This window comes from Labeo rohita, chromosome 7 (assembly GCF_022985175.1).
Source record: "Labeo rohita strain BAU-BD-2019 chromosome 7, IGBB_LRoh.1.0, whole genome shotgun sequence".
NCBI classification, from domain to species: domain Eukaryota; kingdom Metazoa; phylum Chordata; class Actinopteri; order Cypriniformes; family Cyprinidae; genus Labeo; species Labeo rohita.
In genome coordinates this window covers 38,893,080-38,919,093 of record NC_066875.1, presented here as the reverse complement: position 1 = coordinate 38,919,093, position 26,014 = coordinate 38,893,080, and the positions used below count along the sequence as shown (strand labels likewise).

At 36.8% G+C, this 26,014-nt stretch overlaps 1 protein-coding gene and 1 non-coding gene across 2 annotated transcripts; both read right to left on the bottom strand.

Annotated features, from left to right (window-relative positions):
* Positions 1–1,931: 1,931 nt before the first annotated feature.
* Positions 1,932–23,102, bottom strand: ntn5 (netrin 5). Its single transcript, XM_051113764.1, has 7 exons — positions 23,014–23,102; positions 15,036–16,399; positions 12,093–12,281; positions 11,077–11,226; positions 7,384–7,437; positions 4,313–4,393; positions 1,932–3,790 (listed from the first exon to the last, which is right to left on the bottom strand). The coding sequence occupies exons 2-7, from the start codon at positions 16,384–16,386 to the stop codon at positions 3,072–3,074; spliced, it is 2,544 nt and encodes an 847-aa protein (XP_050969721.1). The 5' UTR covers positions 16,387–16,399; positions 23,014–23,102; the 3' UTR covers positions 1,932–3,071.
* Positions 23,103–25,483: 2,381 nt separating this feature from the next.
* trnai-uau (transfer RNA isoleucine (anticodon UAU)) lies at positions 25,484–25,577 on the bottom strand. Its single transcript has 2 exons — positions 25,540–25,577; positions 25,484–25,519 (listed from the first exon to the last, which is right to left on the bottom strand). It is a non-coding gene; the product is annotated as a tRNA-Ile (tRNA).
* Between the last annotated feature and the right edge of the window lie 437 nt (positions 25,578–26,014).

The following is a 26,014-nucleotide window of genomic DNA, read 5'->3' as shown; positions in this document are numbered from 1 at the left end:
GGTCGACAGCATTTGTAGCATAATACTTATTCCTCAAAAATAAATAAATAAATAAAAATAATAAAAAACAGAATATTTACCTTTTTCTTCAACATGGACATAAACTTATGGGTGAGACTTCCAGTGCATTAAAATGTAGATTTGTTAAAGTCTCCCTTTGTTTTACAGCATTTACAGCAATTATTTTAGAATTTTATTTCAATCCATAAGACAATCAAAAACAAAGAGTTCCTTAAAATGCTCTAAACTTCTGTCAACCTCCAACATACGTCCCCTGAAATGTCATTAAATTTGTGCTATAATTTGCTTTTAGTATCATTTTAACGTTTAATTTATTTTTAGTATTATTTTGTTATATGCTGCTTGGATTTATAAAAAAAAAAAAAAAAAAAAAAAAAACAAGAAATGAGACCAGATGCCAAACCCATAAAATTTACAAATGGCCGAGCGCACTCTTATGTGAAGAAAAATGCTGATAAAATCGAAACTGCCTCGATCGTTGTTTTAAAAATCGACCTTAATGGGATAGTTCACCCAAAAATGTAAATTTTGTCATTAATTACTAGCATTAATTACTCAGTGTCAGGGAGCTCTCGGATTTTCATTTTTTGGGTGAACTATCCCTTTAAGATGATGCACTTACAACGGAAGTGAAGGGAGCAGGGTTTTTTTTTTTTTTTTTTTTTTTTTTTGAGGATTTAAATTGTGAAGCTTTTTTTTTTTTAGCTTATATTTATTTATTTATTTGTTTGTTTAAAACCAGTTTATGATATGAGCTGCAAAGCTGAGTTATTTATCATTTTAAGACTTCGGCTGTCTATGGTTTACGGTGCTCCGTTGTGATGGCGCGAAAGTTGATAACGGTCACGAGCTGCTACAAATGGGATATAACTTTACACAGAAAAGGTTAGTATTTCTACAGTAGGATAACGTTAAAACTTCACACAGAAAGGTTAGCAAGAGATTTCTACAACGTGATATAACTTTACACAGAAAGACTAGTACGCGATTTCTTTGACAAAAATCGTCTTAACACTGTTTACGTCTTGCTTGACTTCCGAAACAGTAACTTTGGCTATTTTAACGTTTAAAGATCGGCTCCTTCCTTCCTATTTTAAGATTTTTCTTTTTCTTTCTATTTTTTTTTTTTTTTTTTTTTTTTTTTTTTTTTGTGTGTGTGATAAACAGCATTATTCCACAACTGCTGTCGATTATTCAACTTGTACTAACATTTCCTACTTGTACCAACCTAACATTTCTTTAAATTCTTGATTAAATGTACAGGTGAGTTTGGAACATTTTTTACGTGACCAAAATGTCACACATGCCATCTAGACATCTCACAACTGTGTGTCCACGGGGTTTCTTGTAGTGTTAGGAGTGTGTTATCCGATACACGTACTTGGCTGCTAGACAAAATAGAGGACATGTGGATATTAGGGCACGAGAGTTAGCGAGTAAGACTTCCTGCAATATTGTTCTCAAAACAAGGCAAGCGCGGGACAGTTTGGCCCTTAAAGCTGTGGGAGATTTTTTACACTAAATTAACTGTCGTCAGTCAGCCAGGCAGGAAGGCTGGGAACAGGTGTTTCCTGTGCAAACAAAGCAGGTGCATCATTGGCCGTCTCGTTCGTTTTTTACGGTCTCTCTCCATTTGTCTTTCCTTTTTCAGTCTAATGTGTGTGGACGTTCCTTCATTATGACTTTTTTTTTTCTATAAATGAATCATTCTTTTCCCTCTCCTTTTTGTACACATTTTTGTTCTTAATGTTCTATTCTTTGAAATGGAAACATTTATTTATTAAATGTAAGTATTAATTGAATAAACAAATTTACCAGGCTTGTTAACAGTATTTAATATGAGGTAGAGTGTTAAGTTAAACAGAAAAAAAAACATTTTGTCACATTTTGATACACAAATATTTATAACATTTACATATTATATGATTTTTTAAAACATTCACAAGTAAGACTTAAAACGGCACCATATTATAAATCTGTTGTATACAATTCACTGCCAATGTGATTTTTATATATATATATATATATATATATATATATATATATATATATATATATATATATATTCTAGGCACAAAACTTTACAAAAACAATAAAAAAATCTTTAGCCACACTTAACATGTCTGTCAGTGATGGAGACCAGACTTGGATAAGATTTGTCAGCTGCTGATCTGAAAACAATGTGCCTCTTACAATTCAGCAATAAGAGTCTTACATGTCTGACTGTCAGACTAAATACTGTGGACTGAACAGGATGCCATTTAACATCTTGTGTAAAACACTGCGATTTTCAGTCTTTTAATATTTGGATTAGACTCATCTCTTCCTGGAGGGAAGGTGCAAAATTTCTTTATCAGAGCATTTGACATGAAAAATACCTGCATGTTTCATCTGAAAAGAAAAGAAAGAAAATAATAATAATAATAATAATAATAATAATAATAATAATACAAATGGCTCTGTAATCTGGTGATGAATATATTTTACACAACATTTTTCAACAAAAATACTCAGATACTCACAGACAAGTGAATATTCATTAGACTGAGTGGCTCTGTATAGGAAACAGTCCAGATTTGAGACCGAAAAATCCCTCATCATGTATTTGTCTGAGCTCAAGCCCACCGTAGGCCCGCCTTATTTCTTAAAGGAATATTTAACATTAATGAAAATTGGTTAAAAAGATATTCACCCTTAGGCCATCCAAGATGTAGATAAGTTTGTTTCTTCATAAGAAGAGTTACAAACATGCACCTTTTCACTTCACAAGATGTTAACTGATGGACTGGAGTCTTGTGAACTTGTGAATTACTGTGATGTTTTTATCAGCTATGTGGACATTCATTCAGACGGCACCCATTCACTGCAAAGGATCCATTGGTGAGCAAGTAATGCTAAATTTCTCCAAATCTGTTCCAATGAAGAAATAAACTCATCTTCATCATGGATGTCCTGAGAGCAAGTACAATTTTATTTTAGCAAATTTACATTTTTTGGTAAACTATTTCTTCAACTTTGTTTCATATTCCTGCTCACAGTATCTAATTTTGTTAGACAGGTGACCCAGGTGACCATGTTGGACATGCTGTCGGGTGGTACTGCTCATGCTCATTGGCTTGACTCGTCTTTGAAGTACCTGAGAGAGGATTCTGGGTGTGCTGCAACACATGCTGTGTTTCCTGAGTGACGTTTTCAGCCTTACGGTCCTCCTCAAGGTGCGTTTCTCTGTCTTTTCCATGTATGTCCTGAGTTCCTTCTTTTCTGTGTGTGCGTGTGAGGTCTGATCCTCCAGATTGTGTGGTTAAATGCTGCTTATGCACTGTGTGTGTATGTTTATGTGGTCTGTGTGGCTCAGACTGCAGTTTGTTAAGATGTGGTGGTGTGTATTCTTCATATGAGTTTTGGTGAGAGTATTTCTGCGCAGTGGTGTTTCCCTGTAGGCATTTTCCCCGGGTGTCCTGCCCGCGGAAGCCTCTTAATTTGGGGCTCCAGTGTTCTCTCCACTGCAAAGCCATTGTGGTGCGGTCTGCGACTAATCGCCTCTCCTCGGGGACCCAACTCCGGCCGCTTTCCTCCGCTCCGATCAGGAGGAAGGTCCGGCCCATCTGAAGTGCAGGGCAACCGCAGCTCAGGTCCCGATCTGGAACCCAGAGAGCCTGAACGCCTCGCTTTACCTGTGATGAGCCCATACGAAAAACTGACTGCACCAATATGGAAAACTGCCACCAGGGGCCGGAACGTTCCTTACTTTTGACCTGCACCTTCAGCACTGGGACAAAAGTATGACAGAAAACAGATAAGGACATGTTTTGTTTCCCATAAAAAAATGTGACACTGGACCGCAAAGCCAGTCATAAGTAGCATGTGTATATTTGTAGCAATAGCCAAAAATACATTGTATGGGTCAAAATTATTAAATATTTTTATGCCAAAAATCATTAGGATATCAAGTTTCATGAAGATATTTTGTAAATTACCTACCATAAATATATCAAAACTTAATTTTTTATTAGTAATATGCATTGCTAAGAACTTCGTTTGGACAAATTTAAAGGTGATTTTTTTTTGCACCCTCAGATTTTCAAATTATTGTATTTTAGCCAAATATTGTCCTATTCTAAGAAACATCCTTACAAACAAGCTTATTTATTCAGCTTTCAGATGATGTATAAATCTCAATGGTTTTGTGGTCCAGAGTCTCAACTGTGACTTCAAAACATAAAGTTTATCTCTTAAATTAACTTACACAATCGTCTTTTTATTTTTTTATTTTCCTTAATTAAGGACTTACCATAGTCCTTGAGACAATATGTCTCTAAATTCATTTTGACTCTTGCTTGGGAAGGTGGACAGTAAGAAACACATTCCTCGCCTGGAGTGAGTGAGAGAGAGAGAGAGAGAGAGAGAGAGAGAGAGAGACATTTAATTACACACTTAAAAAAAAATTTATTTAAACTTTTTTTTTCATTACTAAAAGCACTAATTAAAAGGTTAATCACAGACATTTTGGAATCAGTTTTAAACAACACTTTACAAACTAGACCACCATTATCAAACCCTCCAAGAAAAAAAAAAGTGAAGGGCTGTACTATATCTCTATTCAAGTATTTAATAGAGCACAAGGGTCCAGGAGTGTTTTTTTTCTAAGTAAAAGGCAGTTCTTTAGTCTCCGGAGAACTAGAGTTGGCCTGTCTCCTCAGTCCAGATCACAGTAATGTGTGTGAAATCAATCAGCAGTAATGGACTGCACTGCACTTTTTTAGATATTAGCGAAGCAGCTGCGGCAGGTATATATTACCATAATCATGGCAGACTGCACAATATTCAGTTGCTGTCAATGGTACAACACATTTTATTCAGAAAGAAAATATCTGCTCTCGCTTTTTTTTTTTTTACTGTCTGCTGGTCACCAGGCCAGATTTCAAGATATAATCGCCCTGGAAAATACTTTATTTGGTCAACCTGAGACTCATATGTGAGGCCCCTAAGAAAAGGATATATATTTTTTGGTCTTATCTGTGTTTGGTGTCAATACCTGGTCCTTATAGGGAGTCAGCAGAGGCTAGTGGTCATAGTGGAATTTAGAAGACAATAATATAGTTTTAAAGCAAAGTGATAACACTTTACAATAAGTTCATTAGTTAACATTAATTAACATGCACTAAGAATGAACAATACTTCCACAACGTTTATTAATTTCAGCATTTACTAATGCATTAATAAAATCACAAGTTGTGTTTGTTAACATTAGTTAATGCATTGTGAACTAACATGAACAAACAATGAAACAACTGTATTTTTATTAACTAACATTAACAAAGAATAATAAATAGTTTAATAAATGTATTGTTCATTGTTCGTTCATGTTAGTTAATACATTAACTAATGTTAACAAATTACATTATTGTAAAGCTTATAAGTGTGAGCTAGTGTCAATAAATGAACAGCAGGGTGGAACTTTTTTGCAATTAAATGTGGCTAGATATAAAGTATTGTTCAAATAATTGCAAAGACAGTTCCAGGTACACTTTCAGGCAAGACTGAAAGTGGACAAAGAGCGATTCTTATGTTGATTTGTGTATAGAAAACATTAGCATTTATAAAGAGATAATGCTAATGTATACTTATTTCTACATATAAATTCATATTTATTTGCATGTAAAATAAAATAGGAAAGCCATAAAATCATGTTATTTCATGTGTATATTTGGATGTTTATAATTATTGGTATTCTAGTCAAGTCAAATTCATTTATACAAGTACTTAATACAAATTTTAATTTTAAAGCAGATTCAGCAAATAACAGAAATGATGCAAACTTCATCAAATAGGTAATAAATTCAAATTATGCTGCAAACAGCTCTACAAAGACAACTATTATGACTAATTATACATTATACATAGGTTAATAATATGTAAAATGTGGTGCATTACTTATCCCAGACCATTAATTATAGAAACACAAATAATTCCAGTTGTGCAGCTGTGAGACACTGCAGGTGAATAGGGTAAAAAACTGAATAGTTATTGCCTTACTTACCCAGTTGATTGATTACACTAATAATTGCAAACATTTTTTTTTGTATTACAAGTTTTCTAAAATGTTAGATTTAAAAATGCAAATGATGATTATTTAATGAAATATGTTCTTATTTGCATACATTTCTAGTACAAAAATCTAAACACTGGATCAAGTTAGTTTAATTAATTTATTTATTTATTTATTTTTTTTTTTTTTTGACATATTAGTGTCAAATGTTTTTACAGAGGGAATTTTGGGTATCTCATTTTTGTTCAGAAAACACTTAGAATAAATTGTTGTATATAATCAAGCAAATTATATAAGAACAAATCCCTCTGTAAAAACCTTCAGGACATAGACAGGAATAAAAATGTAAAGTTTGGTGTGTGTGTGTGTGTGTGTGTGTGAGTGAAGTGGAGATTTATGGCTCAGAAGATGAGAAAATGGCCTTTAAAAATATGTTTTGTAATTGATATCTGAAATATATAAATTGATATACTGAAACAAATAGATAACGCGTTATAAAAGAAACACTTAACAGTGTATTTTGGATGTTTTCTTTCCACTAGTCTGAAAAAACACTTTATGAAAAACCAAAAAACCCAAAATTTCAAACTTGACAGGTGCATGAAAAACCTGCAGTGTCTTAAGATACATATTATACTCTTTCTAAACTATATAATGCATCTAAAATCAGAGTAATTAATGTGGCAAGAAAGCAACTGTGTTCCACAAAAATATTACAGCAAAAAGGTAATCCACTAGGGGGCAGTAAATCACATTTAATATACTTCATTATGTAAAATTTGTATCGTATTTTAATATTATTTCATTGTTATTGTGTTGTTTCTTGACATTACTTGTTTTTCTGTTTAAAGCTTTGCCAGTATTATGTAAACAAAACATAACATTAATAAATCATGAATTAAATACTTATTTAATAATAAATAAATTTAATAATAAATTCAATCAATTAATTAAATGACAATTCACAGCTGAACAGTGTATCTAACCAGAAATCTCAAAATAAAATTATTGTGTATGTGTGTGGTCCTGGTAAACCCTACATTATGGGGACAAAATGTCCCCACAAAGATGGCAATATCTGAAATCTTTGTCCTTGTAGGGATACTTTTGGTCCCCGTGAGGAAACAAGCTTATAGGTAATACAAAATGAAGTTTTTTGAAAACCTATAAATGCAAAACGCAAGGGGTAGGTTTAGGTGTAGAGCAATAGAATATACAATTTGTACAGTATAAAAAACATTACACCTATGGAATGTCCCCATAAAACATAGAAACCCAAGGTGTGTGTGTTTATAAGGAAGAACCTTGCTTACCAATGCTGTACTGTGGCTGGTAAACTGGGGTGGGTGGTGCAACCTCCTGAATACCTGAATGAACAACAGACAGAGAGAAAGGGGAACGAGGGTCTCATTAAATTACAGCAAGCAGTGACAAGTTTATTTGTGTGCCTTTCATTTTGTCCTTCCTCTTTTTCACACCTCCGCTGTGGGTGACTCGCTCTAATCCCTGCGGTGGCTCATTAGGGCATACTTGCCATTTGTGAGTGTGTGAGGGAGAAAGGGGACGTGTATGCTGTGACTGCAGTTTGCCCCGTTGTGTTTTAGTGCATGTGGAATGCTTGTGTTAAAAACAAGCATACTTTTGTCACAATGTGTGAGCCCAGACAATTTTGTGCATGTGTGTGGTCTTAAAGGTCAATAGGGCCGGCTATCAGGCCCATGGATAGGTCTGCAATGCCGGGTCAACCATATATTACCCATGAGTTCTGTACTTCTGCCCATATCTCTGACACAACTGGGACACTGACACCTTATCCTCCTCCTCCAACCCCCCAAACTCTAAAGTCCCTCAGCAATAACTCATATCAAACGTCAAACAGCTTAAAATTAATTTTAGTGTTTTTAGCCCCGGAGGTATTTAGTAGGCAAGAGCTGGCAAATGTAGACCTGAAGAAACCTATTTGCTTTAAAGGATGTAGTGTATAGATAGAGTTTAATGTGGAGAACATGAGACTTCCTGGTCAGTGTTATCCAAAATAAAAACGCCACAAATCTTCAAGTGCTAATAATATCTGGGTCGCTTTCCCTGTGATAAACGACGGCTGCGTTTCCTGCTCCATGAGAGGTGGCAAACTGTCCTCTGGTGCTGGTTATGTTTTTAGCTGCGGCTCGCCTTTGGTGCAGGAAAGACGGGAGCTCACGCTATAAATATCCATGTTGAGACGATCCATGTAGAACAACAAACAAGCTCTTCTATCACTCAGCCGTAACCCGTGAAGAATTATGCGTCTGTCGTGCTGGGAGGGAAACGGGTCTGGTTGTGCACCACGACAGGTGCTGTTCGCCATACCGTGTCATCCTTCTCCCCGAGGCTTGCGCCGTTACGTGAACTTTGAGATATAAAAACGCAGCAATACTTAGTGGATTATCACGTAATGAAAATGAAGGACCCAGAAATCCAGGAAAGCAGATTGTAATGTTGATGAAAGCCAAGTGGCACCACCTGAGAAGTTTCAGGACTTTGCATGGAACCAGATATTCACAGGAATGAGGGGAAGGCGTTAGAGTTTCAGAGAGCGGCTTTTACTAAATCCTTCATAAACAAACAGTAGTTTGCAAAGGGACAATGATACTGAGTTTGGAGTTTAAATAAATTAAGCCATTAATTTGGGTCAAGGGCAGTTGAGGTGAAAAATAAAACACAATAGGAGGTCCCCAAAATGACTAAACATGTTTGGCGTCTGTTAAGAGTCTTTAATGTTTTTAAAAGAAGTCTCTCGTGTTCACCAAGGCTGCATTTATTTGATAAAAAATACTACACTTTTTAATAACATTTTTAAAATGTTAAAATGTAATTTATTCCTGTGATGGCAAAGCTGAATTTTTCTGCAGCCATTACTTTGGTTTTCAGCGTCACATGACACTTCAGAAATCATCATTATTATTATCAGTGTTGAACACAATTATGATGCTTAATATTTTTGTGGAAACTCTATTACATTTTTTTAGGATTCTTTGATGAATGGAATGTTCAAAAGGACTTTTTTTGGAACACAAATATCTTTTCACTTTTGAACACTACTGAACAAAGACTAATAAGGCCCTATTATGTATACAATTCAGTGATAGCTAGACACAAACTTTCTAAAATGAATATAAATTTGTTTTATAAAACATTTACTCAAATTCACAGTAATGAAAACAGAAAGAATTACAATCAACTGAAAGCTGCTAAGAGCGTTTACTTTCTCTTGTAGAATTCAAAAGCTGTACTAAAGCAATAAATTATTATTTTTTTAAATCACATACACACTTTAATCAGACAGAAATTGTACTAGTGACTAATTTTGAAGTCAGACCTCAACATTGTTCCGTATATATGTGTTAATGAGACTGTAGTGTGTTGTGCACAGTGTTGGGAAGGTTACTTTGGAAATGTAATAGGTTACAGATTACTAGTTACCAGTGTTGGGGAAAGTTACTTTTAAAAATAATGCATTACAATATTGCGTTACTCCCTAAAAAAGTAACTAATTACGTTACCTAGTTACTTTTTATGGAAAGTAATGTGTTACATTACATTTGCGTTACTTTAACATTACTTTTTAAATCTGGGCAGGGATTGCTTGTTTGTTTTTAATATAAAAGTTCAATTTTTAGCAAATGTAAAAGCCCTTTCACACCAAAAAGTGAAAGAAATAAGCCTAAGGCTGATGGAAAAGTTAATTCACGTCTGTACAGTAGAACTGTAGGAGAAGGAAGTTCAACACTCTTCGGCAATAAGAAAACTGAAGCACAAATGTTAGTTAATCCAAAGTAAGTTTTGCTTATTAGTATGGTTGAATTGGATCAACAAAGGTCAGCAGCAAAGACATAAAGGGAAAAAAAGTAACTGGTGTTACTTTTTTGAAAACGTAACTCAGATATTTTCTTGTAAATAAAAAAGTAATGCGTTACTTTACTAGTTACTTGAAAAAAGTAATCTGATTACGTAACTTTGTTACGTTACTTGTAATCTGTTACCCCCAACACTGCTAGTTACCCTAAAAAATGTACTTTTCTAAATTTGCATTTCTAACCTGTTTCTACATTTTTCTAAATTGATCATTTTTGAATATTTAAAGCAGGCAGGGTTAACCTTACAGTAGTACTTAACACTGATTACTGTCAGACTTTTAAATTCCTTCATCACTTGAATTAATAATAATCTAATTTTAAAGCACAGCCACCACAAAATCAGACTTCAGCACCTCTGTTTACTTCGAGATCATTTTGAAGTTAAACACAGATTTAAAATCTTAAGATATAGTTTAATAGATATGATACTGTTTTTAAAATTCAAATCTTTGCTTCGCTATGACAGGACGCATATGAAAATGCCTTGGGGGAAAAAACAGTTAATTTAAAAAATAAAGCATATACACAACAGTTATCAAATAAATATGTGTACTATTCTGTGTCCATAACTCATGAACCATTGGTGTCTCATATTTTAGGGCAGTCAGTGCCATTTTGGAATAAAAAAATCAATCAAATCTGTGTGTGTGTGAATTTTCAGAGGTAACCCCCCTTTACCCCATTAACATTTTCATAAGTAACTAATTTACTTACATATTTTTTCTCAGTAACTGTAACAGATTACAGTTACATTCATTTTGTAAATAAATTAAATAATTCCCTTACATGTATCTAGTTACTCCCCAACACTCGTTTTGCACATGATCCAAAAGACAGAGACCTAATGTGCAATATGTATTTTATGCATCAAATATTAAATTATAGATTGCATCATGCAAATTAACACCGTAGCATACCAAGGCAAAAACACACTGTAGCTTGATTTAAACTACGCATGTAATTACTAAAAATTGAAACTAACTAGTTAGGGGTATTATTACCCTGGCTAATATATCAGTAGGCTATATAATTACTGTAAACAGTGCAGCCAGCAACTCCAGTTATTATACAGAACCCAGTCAAATTAATAATGCAAGGTGTGATACTTACGGATACATGGCCGGAGTGGGGAATGGCCTTGCTTGTACCCTGGGGCGCAACGGTTACACCTCTGTCCTGTGACTCCTTCTCTGCACAAACACTGCCCTGTGGACTGGTTACACCAACGGCCCACTGCACCCATGGGGTGGCACTGGCATGCTGAGGGAGACAAAATAGAAAATGAAAGGATGAAAGTGAAGAAAAAAATTAGGAATTTTAAAAAATTACAAGAAAGAAGATGCAGGAAAAAATAAAAGGAGGAGAGAAGAGAATTATCTGGAGACTAAGGGTATTAGTGTGAGACTAGTGGGTTTAGACACATGAAGGGAAATGACGAGTAATACTACACAGAACAAGGCAGCTGTAGTTCATGTCTTCAGTCGTAATTCAAGTCTCATTGACCTCTGAGCAAGATTTTCCCCATAAAACATATGTGTGATGGCTGAGAGACCATTGGGAGGAAAGATCTGCTTCTCTGCTTCTGCTCAAGCTTTCTTCGTCCAAACAAAACTCCAACTATCCTCCAAACATTTATACACACTTAAAAAGTCAGGTCTGTTTTAACATTAACAAGTTCTAAATCTTCCAGTTTCCAAATTTGAAATTAATTCTACCACCTAATTCAAATATTTAGGTGTTAGCAGAGATTTTATGGTATTTTCGAGACATAATTTAGATTCTGTATACATTTTATGAACGTATGATGATGATATGCATGCACAAGCACGCAGTGTAAACTGCTGTTATATTGGGACATTGACTAAAATGCTCTGTGAGCATGCCATAGATATCAGAGCAGTCAAAGGGCAAGTGTCAGTGCACATTCCATCACTCATAGTGTAGCCATAACATAGACACAGACTATGCTTCCTTTCACACACCTCAGACCCCACAGATGGCAAAGCCAAAAAAAAACATGTTTTTCTTTTCACTTGTGCAACGGCAAGAGTGATTCACTCACGTATATATAACAGCTTAAACATGATTTCCACATAAAGCACACAGACAAATCAATTGTTACTGACGCTGGCAGGCCTTTCGGTGGCTGAGCGGTTTGCTGTGGTCTCGCATATATCCGTTTTGGCAGAACTGGCAGTGGCGTCCTGTTGTGTGGTGCCGGCACTTCAAACAAATGCCTCCACTGACTCGACCAGACTGCTGATAAACAGCCATACTGAACCTACACTTAGTAGAGTGACCATTACATTCACATGCTGGAAAAGAGAGAAACAGACAAAGATGAGGGCAGATAGAGGATTTAAAAAAAATATCAGTGAAAGGAGTGAAATTTTAATTTCAATACAGAAATTGAACTTCTTAATGAGATATTTCTAGTGAAAATAGGAAGTGATGCTCAGATTACTTTCCTACTATATAGTGTGCGAAAAACAGTAGGGGAGAGTGGGGTAAGATGAGCCATTTTATACTTATGTAGTCCTTAAGATAAGGGAAAATAAGGCAGCAGTACAAGGAAAGTAGCTAAGTAATTTCAGGATATTTCCTATCATTTTAAATTAGCAAAATGTATCTGTGATAAAGGGTTCTAAAAATATGGCTTTTTATCCACCTTATTTTTCAATGTGAAGTAAGCTGTTTTCTGGTAATGTTTTAGACTTCCAGTTGATAAGCCGCCGTAGGGATATAACGGAAGAATAAAGAAGTCCAGTAAATGGTAAAACTGTTTGAAGTACAAACCACCGTGTTCATAATTACGATAATACAGTATAATATGTTATTATAAGACATTGTAAGACAGACCAGTTTGCAATATCAAGCAGCAAAACGAGATGTTTTGTATAGCTAAAAACAGCTGGAAGCAGATAAGCCAGAGACCAATAGGCAGACACATTAAATTTACAAATGGCCACGCCCGCTCTTACGGGAAAAATAAGGTAAATAAAAAAGTGTTCCTGTGGTTTAATTTGCTGCAGGTTAGGGGTTAGTTGACCCAAGTCAGTGGGTAAGATGCACCATCAGGGTGTAAATTAACCACTAACTGAATCTGATTCAAACACATGAAATTTTAAAGATAATTTAACTCTTTTGAAAACTGAGTAATCAAAATTTGTTTTACAAAGGGTCATATTTCTTTTCTCAAAGCTAACTTAACATAAAATTAACCAATTAAAATTTACATTTCAATTTTTAATTGTTTGCTTTGTTTCTAAACAATATCTAAACAATATGTTGTAACCTTCCCAAAGCACCGAAGTTGTAATCTTCCCAGACTAAACTGAGAGTTTGTTGAGTAAAATTAAATAAATACCGAATTAAAAGGAAAAAATGTCAAAACATTCTTGGCATGTTAGCTTTTCTGCAATGCTGAACAGGCCATTAGGGACTACAGGAGGAAAAATATATATGATTATAATGTAATGAAAACATCTTTAGTGTAATGAAATGTATAATGTAATGAAAACAAGTATTTAGTGAACTTGTACACTGTCCCTATCAGATAAACTACAAATAATATGCATATATGTGACCCTGGACCACAAATCCAGTCTTAAGTAGCATGAATATATTTACAGCAATAGCCAAAAATACATTGTAAGGGTGAAAATCATTAGGATGTTAATTAAAGATCATGTTCCATTAATATACTTTGCATATTTCCTACTGTAAAAATAGCAAAACTAAATTTTTGATTAGTAATATTCATTGCTAAGAACTTCATTTGGAAAGGCAGTTTTCTCAATATGTTGATTTTTTGCACCCTCAGATTCCAGATATTCTAATAATTGTATCTCAGACAAATATTGTCCTATCCTAACAACCATACAACAATGGAAAGCTTATTTATTAAGCTTTCAGGTGATGCATAAATCTCAGTTTTCAAAAACTGAACCTTATGATTGGTTTTGTGGTCCAGGGTCACATATAATAAACTAAACATAATATCACATTTAAAAAAACAGTGTATACTTCAGAGATTTAACTAGCTGGAAAAAAAATTAGCTTGTTTACTCATTCAGGCTAAATATTTGTCTGCATCAATAGCCTTCTTAGTACCGTGACATATAGTGGCGAGGACCTTTTCTGATCACCCCCCCCCCCCCCCAACAACCCTTCACTTTGCTTCTTGCAATCTCTACACTGTCCTGTCATAATAAACGCAAAGATGCCAACAATAAATCATAATGTTGTATGTTGCTAAATCACATATATGGATCATAAATATTTTCAAACCTGGATGAATTTGCTTGGATGTACACGCCATAACAAAATTTTACTTTTACAAGCCAAAAACGTTTTTAAAGTAAATGGGTGCCTTCCACTCCTCCCATGTGTTTCTCCTTTTCACAGTCTGCCAGAAATGATGGTTGGTTCCAAAATACAAGGTCATATAACAGTAAAAGTGTACAGTTCCAAAGATATAGGGGGTGGCTCAACTTACCCCACTGTGCCCTATGCCAAAAAAATAGTATGTTGAAATTTATAGTATTCGAAAAACGGTAGGCAAAAAGTACTCTGACAACCTACTACTTCTGACCAGATTCTGAAATGGGCAGTCAGAGGACTCATTACTGTCCCAGTGGCAGTGAACACATTTGATGCTGGTACAGTAGCTCACATGATAGTAACAACATGGTGGTATCTGAATTTCATTCCCATATTCATGCTATATAGAACATACTTGTTTTAAGGGTGAAGTAAGTTCAATTTCAAATGTAGTAGTTACACAGTACACGATTTAGGATGCACCGCAAGTAATAATATGAAATGCTGCTGTGATGCTTTAATTTAAAGACTTATTGGTTTAAACTAAACAAAAATACTCATTAAGAGTAAGATTTTTTTTACAGTGGGTTTTAAATTATATAATGCAGATGTTTACGCTTCATTTGATATTGTGTGGAAAATACAATTTTTTCACAAGAAGACAGCAGTAAATTATTTTAAATCCTATTTCGAAATAGACATTTGAGCACAAACAGACCACCAGACACACACAGGCTTAAACTCACGGACGCACGGGTGTGGTTGGCTGGGCGTGGCCCGTTGCCACGGGCGATCATAAAAAAATTGCTCACACACGTCACAGTCTGGCCCAGATGTGTGATGCTCACATTGACACACGGCACGCCCCTGGTTGTCACGACGACAGCGAGAGGCGTGGCCATTGCACTTGCACCTGCCCCCAACTTGCAGGTCGGAAAGGGCAAGAGAGGGTTTCGGTGGAGCATAAAGAGATGATGGAACAAGGTTGCGTGAGCCGTTTTTTCTCGTTTTAGAATGGGGCTTCCCCCTCCCTGCATTGTTTCTTCTTCTCCTCAACTCTCGCCCTTTGGAGCCCTGCTGTGGGATATTTAGGGACCAATCACATGTGCCATCCTGGCATGGCTTGTAACTGTCCTTCTTACGGCCCCTTCCCATTCTACCTTGAGATCCCGTCTCCTTTCGAGTAACATTGTGGCCACTTTGATGCACAGTGCTTTTGTTTCTAATTCTCTGTGTTGAAGTCTGTTTTTCTTGATTGTTTCTCCAAATTTCTGATGTCTTAACACCAGTGTTTTTCTCGCCAAACCTCAGAGCTTTGTCTCCCCTTTCCCTCCATCTAAATGTGCCTCCCACTTCATTCAGTTTCTCGTCTTGCCTTTTCGTTTTGTCCGGTGATTGATGAAATATTATCTTTATGTCCGTTGCAGTGACCCAATCTTGGAGCCCCGGACTGTAGTCAAAATCTGGCGAGGAAGGACGTCCATCCAAAGTCGAGAAGGCCAGCACGACATTTCCACGATGCTTTTGCAGTGGTCTGGGATCTGAACACAGCGGCTCCGTCTCCTGGTGCTTTGTCAGAGCAATGGACTGCGCAGGACGGCCGAATGTGCCCATGCAGTCACTTGAATAAAACTGTAGGGGTCGCCAGCTCCGGCCAAAGTCCATTGACTTCAAGATGGAGATAGAGTAGGATTCCACCGACTCCACCTGTTGGCAAAACTGAAGACTAATGTAAGTGATTTCAAAGCGTCTGCCTAGGGGAACTGTTAAAGTCCAATCCCCACCGCCTGAGCCTTCGGCAGCCGTCCAGCATGTCAGATTGTGAGGGTTATGGAGGTCTGTTAAAGTGCTGATGTTTGTCTTGGGTCCTTGCTGGAGGTCCTCCATCGTCACAGGCACCCCGTAGGCCGTATTGATGAATTCAGATAGGCAGTGGCGTGGACGCCCATCCAGGTGGTAGCAGGGGTCATGAGGAGAGGTCCAGCTGAGAGGAGCTTGAGAAAGAAGAGGAGAAAGAAGGGAGAGAGGGAAGAGGGTGAAGAGGAAAAGAGGAAGGAAGGAGAGTGTTTGGAAAGGAGGGGAGTGATATCTGGACATGATGTCATCAAGCCTGTAACAGTAGGGAAGGAGAAAAAGAAAGATGAAAAAATTCATAAGAGGCCCTTTAACAACAAGTCAGGATACTGATGGATTTACATGACGCTTGAGTGAAGCTCAAACTGGCGAGAGCACAGCAGTGTGGTTTTTCTTTGACCACACCACCTGTGCCACAATTAAAAACATCCTAGCTCACAACTCATGACACTCATTCTAGGTTCTAAGTCGACCATTTAACACACATAATACAGCCAGTCAGAGGCCTATTTGTCAGTAGGAGGCCTCTCTTTATCTGGTCTGTGTCAGTGTGTCTAACTTAATGCGGCTTTTATATATATTGTCATTTTGACATTTTCAACTCTGTAAAGAAGGAACAGAGGCAAGTGAGTGTATAAACATGGAGAGACTGCAAGAAATGACATAGAGCATGTGGGGCAGCTGGTCCAATATTCCAACCCCTTTCTCATTTATCATATTTATGGCTTTCCACTCTTTTAATTTAAACCTGTCCATTGCAGATGGGGAATTGAGAGTGGAGATGACAAGAAGCAGTGTAAAAAGGAAAAAGGTGACTTGATTATTGAGAGAAAAATCAGGGTGAAAAGATATATATTGCTATTTTATATTGGAAAAAAATACTATTCATATAAAATAAATATAAAAGTATAAATATTATTTCTACAAAATAACATGGTCACAGTTCTGTAGGAATTATATTGGTTTACATACAGATGAGGTTTACATAAGCTATATGATGAATGCATGGATTATTAAATACATCTTTATTTAAAACAAAGATTCAATAAATCGCACCCGATTCAATCACTTTGACACCCTTTATGCATTTAAGGGTTAATGTGAGCCCCCGTCTGTTCCAGGAGCTAGTGCAACATTTGGTTGTCCCCTAGTCAGTACCCTTGAGCCCTTACACCAGGTTTCAGTAATTAACTTGAGGCTTTGTGTGTGGGAAAAAGAGAGAGTGAGATTTTGAGAGAATGGAAGTGGAAGCGAGAATGATGAGGAAATGTGAGGAACTAAGATTAAAAAATAAAACAGAGTGGCAGATTTATAGATTGAATGTGAGAAATGCTTGTTCAAGTTGAGCCACTTCCTTCGGCAAGACAGCATAAGCCTATACCCGCCTGTCTGCAGGCCCTCAGTAATGAATCTCTGTCTTCCGCTTCTTGGCCTGGTGGTGGAGTCTGTTTATTTTTCTGATGAGAATCTAGACTGCAAAATCTCGCCTGCAGACATGAGAAACAATGCACTCACTCTTTCTAGACAGAGTGATATAGAGCCCTGACAACTTGTGGGTTTAAAAAAGGCAGGCAGATGGGCTGCATTTGAGAGCTAACACCCTTCGTTTCTAATGAAACACTGTAAAGATGTTCAGTCAGTGCCTGAAATAATCAGTTGTTAACTGTTGAAAGTGCATCCTAAACTAACAGATGAAGACTTACGAACATTTGCTGTTGCCTCAGCTCTTCTCACCCTCTCTTTTCTCAGTGTATCGCCTGCCTTCAAAGTTCTGAGAATATTCCTAAGTGCTGATGATTGATGATGTCCTAACAAGCGTTTGACATTGACAGCAAAGTCAGCAGGGATGCATAAACGGCCCGGTAGGAGAGGGGAGCACTGAGAGATTCACTAGAGGAGTCACTGGCTCAATTAGCTCGTAGGCTGAAATATGAGGACCCCTGAGGGACATGAAGGTCAAAGAAAGCACACTGAGGTAAAACCTCCCACTTTCTTACATACTGTTCTTTCGTTTCTATACGTTCTAATATTTATTTTAAATATGCGTGTTTGACGCGTTTTAGCTGTGTCTGGCTCTACAACGCCAGGTGATGAGCGGCCAACTGCGGGACAGACCAGTGTCCTTACCCGCCGTAGCACATTCCCAGGGTCCGGTGTGCGGCTAGCAATCATTCCACACATGTTGCGACGTGCCCCAGGGGAAAACTGAGAACACTGTGAAAACCCCTTCCGCATTAATTGATAGCGTGATTAATTGAATCTCCGGTTTCGGAGAGGCGGCAATGTATCTGAGGGCGATGTGTAAGACTGTAAGTTGGGAAAGTGATGAGAGTGTGTAGATATTCACGGCTGTCGGTGAGGCAGAGAGGCGCGGGGTCTCCAACAGGGAGGGTTTGATCCGCTCTCAGCATGATTTGCGATTGTCCCTGGCTTCAGTGCAGTGCTAGCTAATTGATCATAGCTCATTACACATGCTTGATGGATTGAAGCTTAACTAACATGTTTACTGACTTCGTAAGCACATTTCTAAAGGACAAATTCAAACTTGTTTAATTGCTGGCCCTCAGTCTAGCAGCATGTAGAACCTTGGATACAGTTTCCACAATTTGTCTAGCTCTTTCCATAAATTCACACCCGGCGTAGTGTGAAAGCTGCAAAGTGTCCTTTCCTGTTCAACAGAAGTTAGCTTTGAAAACGATCAGGGGTACTTCTTCATTAGTTATCACAAAGTCAAAAAGAAATGATGGCATCAGCGTTTGTGCTCGAGCCAACGAGCCGAGGGACGAGTCTTGACTGATAGCCTACTTAGACTGGGGTACAAGGACAAATATTTTTATAACAGTTTGCCATCATCAAGCTAATATAAAATGCTCACAAACACAAGAATAATAGGACTGAATAAAATGTAAGTCATAAGCTTTACGCTACATATATTTATAAAAGAGTCTTTAGCTTGTTCAGTTTAAATAATTACATATTACAACTACACATCTCGATTGCAGCAGTTGGAACACTGGAACATTTGGATTTGCTTAATCTGTTTTAGGAATACATTAATCGTTTTGGTTGTGCTGAAGTATGGAATTTATGCGCAACCAAATAACTTTTTGAAGAAACAAAACAAAACAAATAAACAAACAAAAAACGTCCAGTCAGTCATCGAACATAGTTATAGCCCCGCGCCCAACTCACGCCATTAGTCGAGTCGTTGTTTAAGGGACGATACGAGTCAAAACAAGTGTGAAGATTTTCGAAACGCCACAGAAACAACGAGAAAAGGATGAAGTGTTTTAGTGTTTTATATAATATAAAATTAAAACAGATAGCATGCAAACTACACTGCAAAATAAAGGTTCTTTATTGGCATTGATGGTTCCATGAAAAACCCTTTAACATCTGTGTAATGTTTTTTACGCTAAGAAAAAAGGGTTCTTTTAAGAACTGATCACTGAAAAGTTCTTCGAGAAAATTAAAATGGTTCTTCTATGGCACTTCTACAAAAAAAAAAAAAAACCCTCTTGGAACCTTTATTTTTAAGAGTCTATTGTTATATCTACTTGACAAGAATGAGAGTTTTACACGTCTGTGTGAAACCTTTCAAGATTACAGGTTGAACAACGATCAAAGCAAGTTGTCATAACTAGGTAAATTAAAAATAGAAATATTAGATATACAGTACAAATATTAAAAATAAAGCTTTTTTGTTATAGTCTACGGCATGAAGTGATTTTACAAATATATAAAAATCACTATTACTGTAAAAAAAAAAAAAAAAAAAAAAAAAAGGAAGTGATTTAGAATGTGATAGAACGTTTCCTCGTTTCTCTCTGAAATATGATTTTGCACACATTTGGCGCATAACTCAAGTCTATTCCTAGGGGAGCTCGATACCTGTCAGTTTCTGCGTATGCATTGCTGCTCTTCACGTCCTAAATCTTAACCCTTGGGTATGTTGTCGGACAGATGAGAAAGATTTGGCCTGCTTAACACATTTGAACATTCTTCGTCGTGGATGATAGCCAGCCAAAGTTGTACTGAATCCTTGACAAGCGATCCCCGTGATGGGCCTACAAGTGGGATCCATGTTCTTGAAATGAACTGATTTAAAATGCGTGATTTATTACGGTTATGTCCCTGTCCATCATAAATTAATAAATCAATAAATCACTGTCTGGATGTTCATCGTCCTCAGATGAATAGGAACAAGAACACAACGTTTTCTCTTGCGCTTTCAAAAAACCTGTCGATTTCCCATAAGTGTCGTACACTTTTGTTCGCTCGCCCTCACTCAGTCACACACATACACACACCTGTTTAGCCATGTAACAGCTGCCAATAACACCTCTGCTTCCGGTAATTTCATATTAAATTCATACATAAAATTAAACGCGAATGTCTGCAAAGTATTGAAATATTGGTCTTAAATTGACATTAGTTATCATGCATTGCGGATGAATGTCTAAACTGACATCCGGAGAAGCATAATCTTAATAACCTTTGTGAACCTGATGCACAACACTGATGGGTTACAAAACACGAAACGGAATGAGAGAAGTGTTGAATCTGTTGCCCTGCCATTGTATTCGGTACAGTTCGTTCAGACAGTTGTGACGCTGCAAAGTAGTCAGGAACTGTTTTTTTTTTTTTAATTCTGGCTTTGCATTATGCTTTATTCGCGTTTTGTGAAATCTTATTCAAGAAGCCAAGCCAGATGTAACCTTCTGTGCTTTGAAGTTTACATAAGAGTATTCATAGTGCGCCCTGTCAGCTTTAACATATGCCTAATAGGTCCAAGCAAGGATACATGTTTGAATGGGAAAACACATGTAGTACAGTAGACAGCGGCACAGGGAGAGAAAGAAGGAAAAAAAGAGAGACCGATCACTCTTGCTCTCTCTCTCTCTCCCACGCTATGTGCCCTGGCAGTGAAATCATGAAATTTCCCTGCAGGTTTCGTCTCAATGTTGAAAAACAGATGCACATGAAATCGCCGTCCGTGATTCCGTGCTCCACTTATGCCAAGCACAACATTCCATGATGAACCTATAGGGTGGAACAGTTAGCAAGGGGGGTTTCATCCCATTTGTCCTTAATTAAACGTTTAAAATGAAGGTTAACCCATGTGTTTTAGAAGATACACGAGAGGATGCATCATCCTGTCGAGCATGCTGGCAGCTTGGCAATAGCTGGCCTTTCCATTCAAATACAGATCATCCTTTAAAAAAGATAATTGATCATTGCAGGCCTGACGAGATTTCCTCTCAATTCTATATTTTCAATGTAATCTGAGTTTTATTGTGCAATGAGATTTAAATCACATGGGAAGTGAACTAAGGCGAACCCTATAATGATCATTTAATGAAAAATTCTGTTTTATGGAGCTATAATTACAACCATTCCTGTTTATCAGTTGACCCGACATATGTCACAGAATAACGAGGCACGAAGTGCGCCCGCAGAACGGGGAAAGGAAATTGCATTTTTACTATAATAACGATTTCGCAGCTGGCCACCTACATGGCCTTAAGCTGTTATTTTTCGGCCCTTTGTATACCCCGTTGTTGTATTGCGAGGCCTAAACTGATTGTGTCCCATTAATCCGATGGAAAGTATTTAAAGTTAATTATGAACTTTCTAAATTACTTTGCATCATGAAATGTAATAATTATGCGCCCTAACAAGTCATAAAACACCATAACATACGAAATAACAGATCAACTGAGGTCTATTGAGGTCTTTACAAAATGCCAGATTGAAAAAAACTTCGCGCACTGTTCTGAAAAGTGTGTAAACTGCCTGCCCTGCATCATTATAATTCAACTAATAAAAAAGAGCATTGCTTAACATGCAGTGGAATGTGAACGAATATACTACTTAACCTAAATAATAGGCAGCATCGGGATTGTTTGACAAGATTTGCGGTGTGTGTGCAGACGAATGATCTCATTATCCTTAAATTACGCGTAGCCTTCCGGCAGAACAATTTTGTACAATTCACAATCATCCGCCCATCTGCCACTGACAGCTACAGGTTCCTGACTATGACAATCAATCACGTAGTTTTCTTAGGTCTATGTTTACTATAGCTAGTTTAATTTATCTTTATATTTTATTTTACTTAATGTTTTTTTGGTTCTATTCTGTAATGAACAAGCGCTTAAAAGAAATACGTTCTTATTCATTAAATGCAGACCTAATAAGCACAATAATTATGAATAATAATACAATATGTTTTTATTTATTTTAATCGGACTTGTAGTTGCTTTATTAAACGTTAAAATATGCATTTCAATTAGGCCTAAGTATTTTTTTTATCTGTTCGGCTTTTTATACATTCATTTATTTTTTATTTATTATATTTTTACAGGAGAGCAGCAAGATGCATGAACTACGGATTATATCGCTAGGAAAAACAGGTAAGGTGTTTAGGCAATTATTTAAATAAATCACGCTTTGTAGTTGACAGTTAAAACAAATTAAAATATAAAATTAATGATATAAAATAAATTATCTGGATGCAGAATGGACACTGTGATCTAAAACTCAAAAGCGCTTAATGTTGCAAGAATGCTGTGTATCATGCGCGTGCGTATGTATAAAATATATATTATATAATTGGCTAATACTAATAACATCCCACAAAAAAATAACACTTTGATCAAATCACATCTCCATTTATATTTGTTTAAAGAACAACTTGGGTTTCAGTGCGCAGGCTACTTTCGCACAACCTCCGGTTAAGACTAATCAACAGGTTATACTAAATTTAAATCTGTTGTCAGCAGTCCTGAACAAGCCTGTTTTAATTTAGCAACAACTGAAAAAACGGGGACTGAAAAGGTGCGAAAGAGTAAAACTTAGATGACTTACCATGTGCGCTTCAATGCGGGTTGCCAGTGTAGCCGCGTCCTGGTTGATCAATAGGAGCACAACAAGTGGACAGATATTCTCGCGCTGAGCAGCGCAAGTTCGTGCTGCATTCAGTGCGCCGCGGCAGGGTTACGTATCACCCTGACGTCAACTCCTTCACAGACATAGGACACACTCGCTAAATGCCTGTACATGCATTAAGCACATTAGGAATGCATGCGCAGAAAGGACGGGCAAACTTTTTTTTTTTTTTTTTTTGCTTTTCTGACTCCTCAGCTGAGAAAATATCACCTTAGGCAATTTTGGTTATGCACCGTGATCTTGAACTTGTACCCTCGCGGGCGTCAATTCAAAGTTCAATGTGCAATTGAAACAACACTTTGGGTAACCCCAGGAACGAGGCGCTCCCTCTCTGGAGAGGATCTAAAGCTGACACATATGGAAATAGTGAGCAAGGTTGAGGCAAAGGGAGCGAGTGAAAAAAGAACAACTGAATTGAAAGGGAAACAAAAGAAACTCTCCCAGAGCAGCCCCATAAAACTGATTGATGGCTTCCCTGGAGGACTGTTTCCCAGGTGTACGCTTGTGTGTACCTATGCTACAGAGTATGCCGCTTTAAGGTTTGATGTTTTTGGATCCTTGTCAAGTACAACAATCTTAATTGAGGGATGGACTGGTACAATTGAGCATATCACATATTCGTGGCATTCTTTCACTACACAGATCAGTTTGACTGGGGTGCTACGACACACCAAAGTGTCTGCTGGATCTATTACACCATGTGATATTGAAAGCAAGCTGGAAAAAGTCCAGACATTGAAGTAGACAAGGAGAGTGTTGGAGAGAAGTGAGCGGCAAGAGCGAATGTCACCAAATGGAGGTGAGAGCTACTGTGGTCAGAAAAACACCTAGAGATATTATAGTGGCACTTCATTTGTCAAGCTATGGATTTCATTTATTGTTAAAAGAAAAAATACACAGTGCTTGAGTATTAGCTTTTGATTGCAATTAGGTTCTGTAACCCTTTTGAAATATCAAAACCAGCTTTAGTCATTTATCACTCATTTTTTTTCCCCTCCTGATTCTTTTGTTGTCTGAACTCGTCTCATTTCCACTCATTTCATCCTTAATTAGGTTTCAAGTATTTGTTGATGCAAACAGTGCAAAACTGTGTTTGATTTTGAAACAGCTGCTCGTGAGAGCTTTGTTTTTCCTGGAGACGAATAGAAGTCAGAATCCTTGGCATAATCCGTGTTTTGATTTCAAATGAAAGACGTCATTATTAATTCCATGGATACACATTTCGTAACTGTTTGGATCAATTATCACATAGAATAACATTCAACATTTGAGGGGTACGCGTGCCAGAAAAATACATAGTTTGATATAAGTTGAGAGAAATTTAAGCTCAGGCGAGGACAAAATTATTTGTTTGTTTTTAAAATTGAAGTAGATGTTACCTCCGAAACCAGTCACATTTGTATGTTTCCTTTTATTTAGTCATAGAAGGAGAACACATGAATAAAGAATTTAAAAATACAATTTTCTACAAATGTTAAAATTTATAGTAATGTTGAAGTCAAATATGCTTTATCCAGTTTGAAAAGTTAACATTTTGAGGCCTAAAGATTCAGTTCCCACTTTATGGTTCTTAGTTAAAATGCATAAGCAGACTAGCAATGTCTGCAGTTCTGGTACAAGCACATATGCCCCAGATTATTATATTCTAAATAATGTGACCTGCAGAAATGTTTTCTTTTCAAAACTATACTGTAGTAATGAGTGATACACTGGTTTGGTATTCAACGCATGCATTAAAAACAAATGTTCACACTGACATTGAATTCTGTGAAGTAGATATACTGATCGAGAAAAAAAGGAAAACGCATGATCTGTGCTATACAGTGCACAAATGACCTATACAAATAGTAATTAATGACCAAGTACAAAAGCACTGCACTGGTAGTAATACATGTGTGATTAATAATGTTTAAAAGAATGTGTAGCACAGTTAATGACTGTGATTGGTCATAGAAATCATTAGCAGCTGGTCCTGCTTTTTCTTTCATTACAAATGTTTGTAAGTGGGAATTTAAGAAGTTTTTAAACAAACACGCATTAGGAAAAGTGAGAGTGGGAAATGAATGAAAAAAGTGCACTATATGAGAAAATTAAATGCACAGTAAATTTGCAGAAAATTTTGGATGAAGGCCTAATAAAAAACTTGATTTTATTAAAGTAAAAAAACTAATTGCTTTTCTATAAGATTTTGCAAGCCTGGTATATTCAAAAGGATATCTTATTATTTAGTAATTAGTAATGTATATGACAAGAAATCAGCATAACTAGAGCACTGAAAGAAAGCTGCTTTAGTGTAGCGTCCCACAAGTAGGACACTGAACACCTGCAAATGACGTAGACAATGTCTCGTGTGATTTACCTTAACACAGAACGGCCATTGGCCTAAAACTGCTCCAGGTGAGGCTCGAACTCACAACCTCGGCATTGCTCTGCTTTGTACTGTCTTATAAGTACCGCGCGCTAACCGATTGCGCCACTGGAGCTCGGGCCACGTATTCGGACAAACACTATCTGTCCATCTGATTATAATAACAATAGGGTGAGACGCATGTTTCTTAAAGGGAAGGTAAGACGGATCTCTCCGATTCTTACTGGCGATGATGTCACGCATAAATAATTCAACTTCAGTTCCTGGTTTATCCACACGGAAAGTTTGTCACCCTACAAAATGAACCTGTTTATGAATGGACACAGCTGGGTTTTAGTTGATATTTTAGGACTTTAGGACTCTACTGCCCCCTAGTGGTGTCTAAGATGTTGAAGTCCCCTTTTGGTCGCCATTGTGGCATTTTTACTCAAAACCCCTCTTTAGTAATTAGTATTCTGCTAATTCAGGTTCAGTGTTGTATACAATATATACTATAGTGAACGCTGTGGGTTATTCTAAGCGTGCTGTTGATCTTCGACAGACTTATAAGCA

Bases quoted from the DNA above. Each gene is read 5' to 3' on its own strand.
- ntn5 (XM_051113764.1), bottom strand. From the start codon at position 16,386: ATGTCCAGATATCACTCCCCTCCTTTCCAAACACTCTCCTTCCTTCCT. The intron at 12,282-15,035 runs GTGAGTTTAAGC...TCTCTTTTCCAG, and splicing joins CCAACCACACCCGTGCGTCC to CATGTGAATGTAATGGTCAC. The intron at 3,791-4,312 runs GTAAGTCCTTAA...CTTTTGTCCCAG, and splicing joins ATATTGTCTCAAGGACTATG to TGCTGAAGGTGCAGGTCAAA.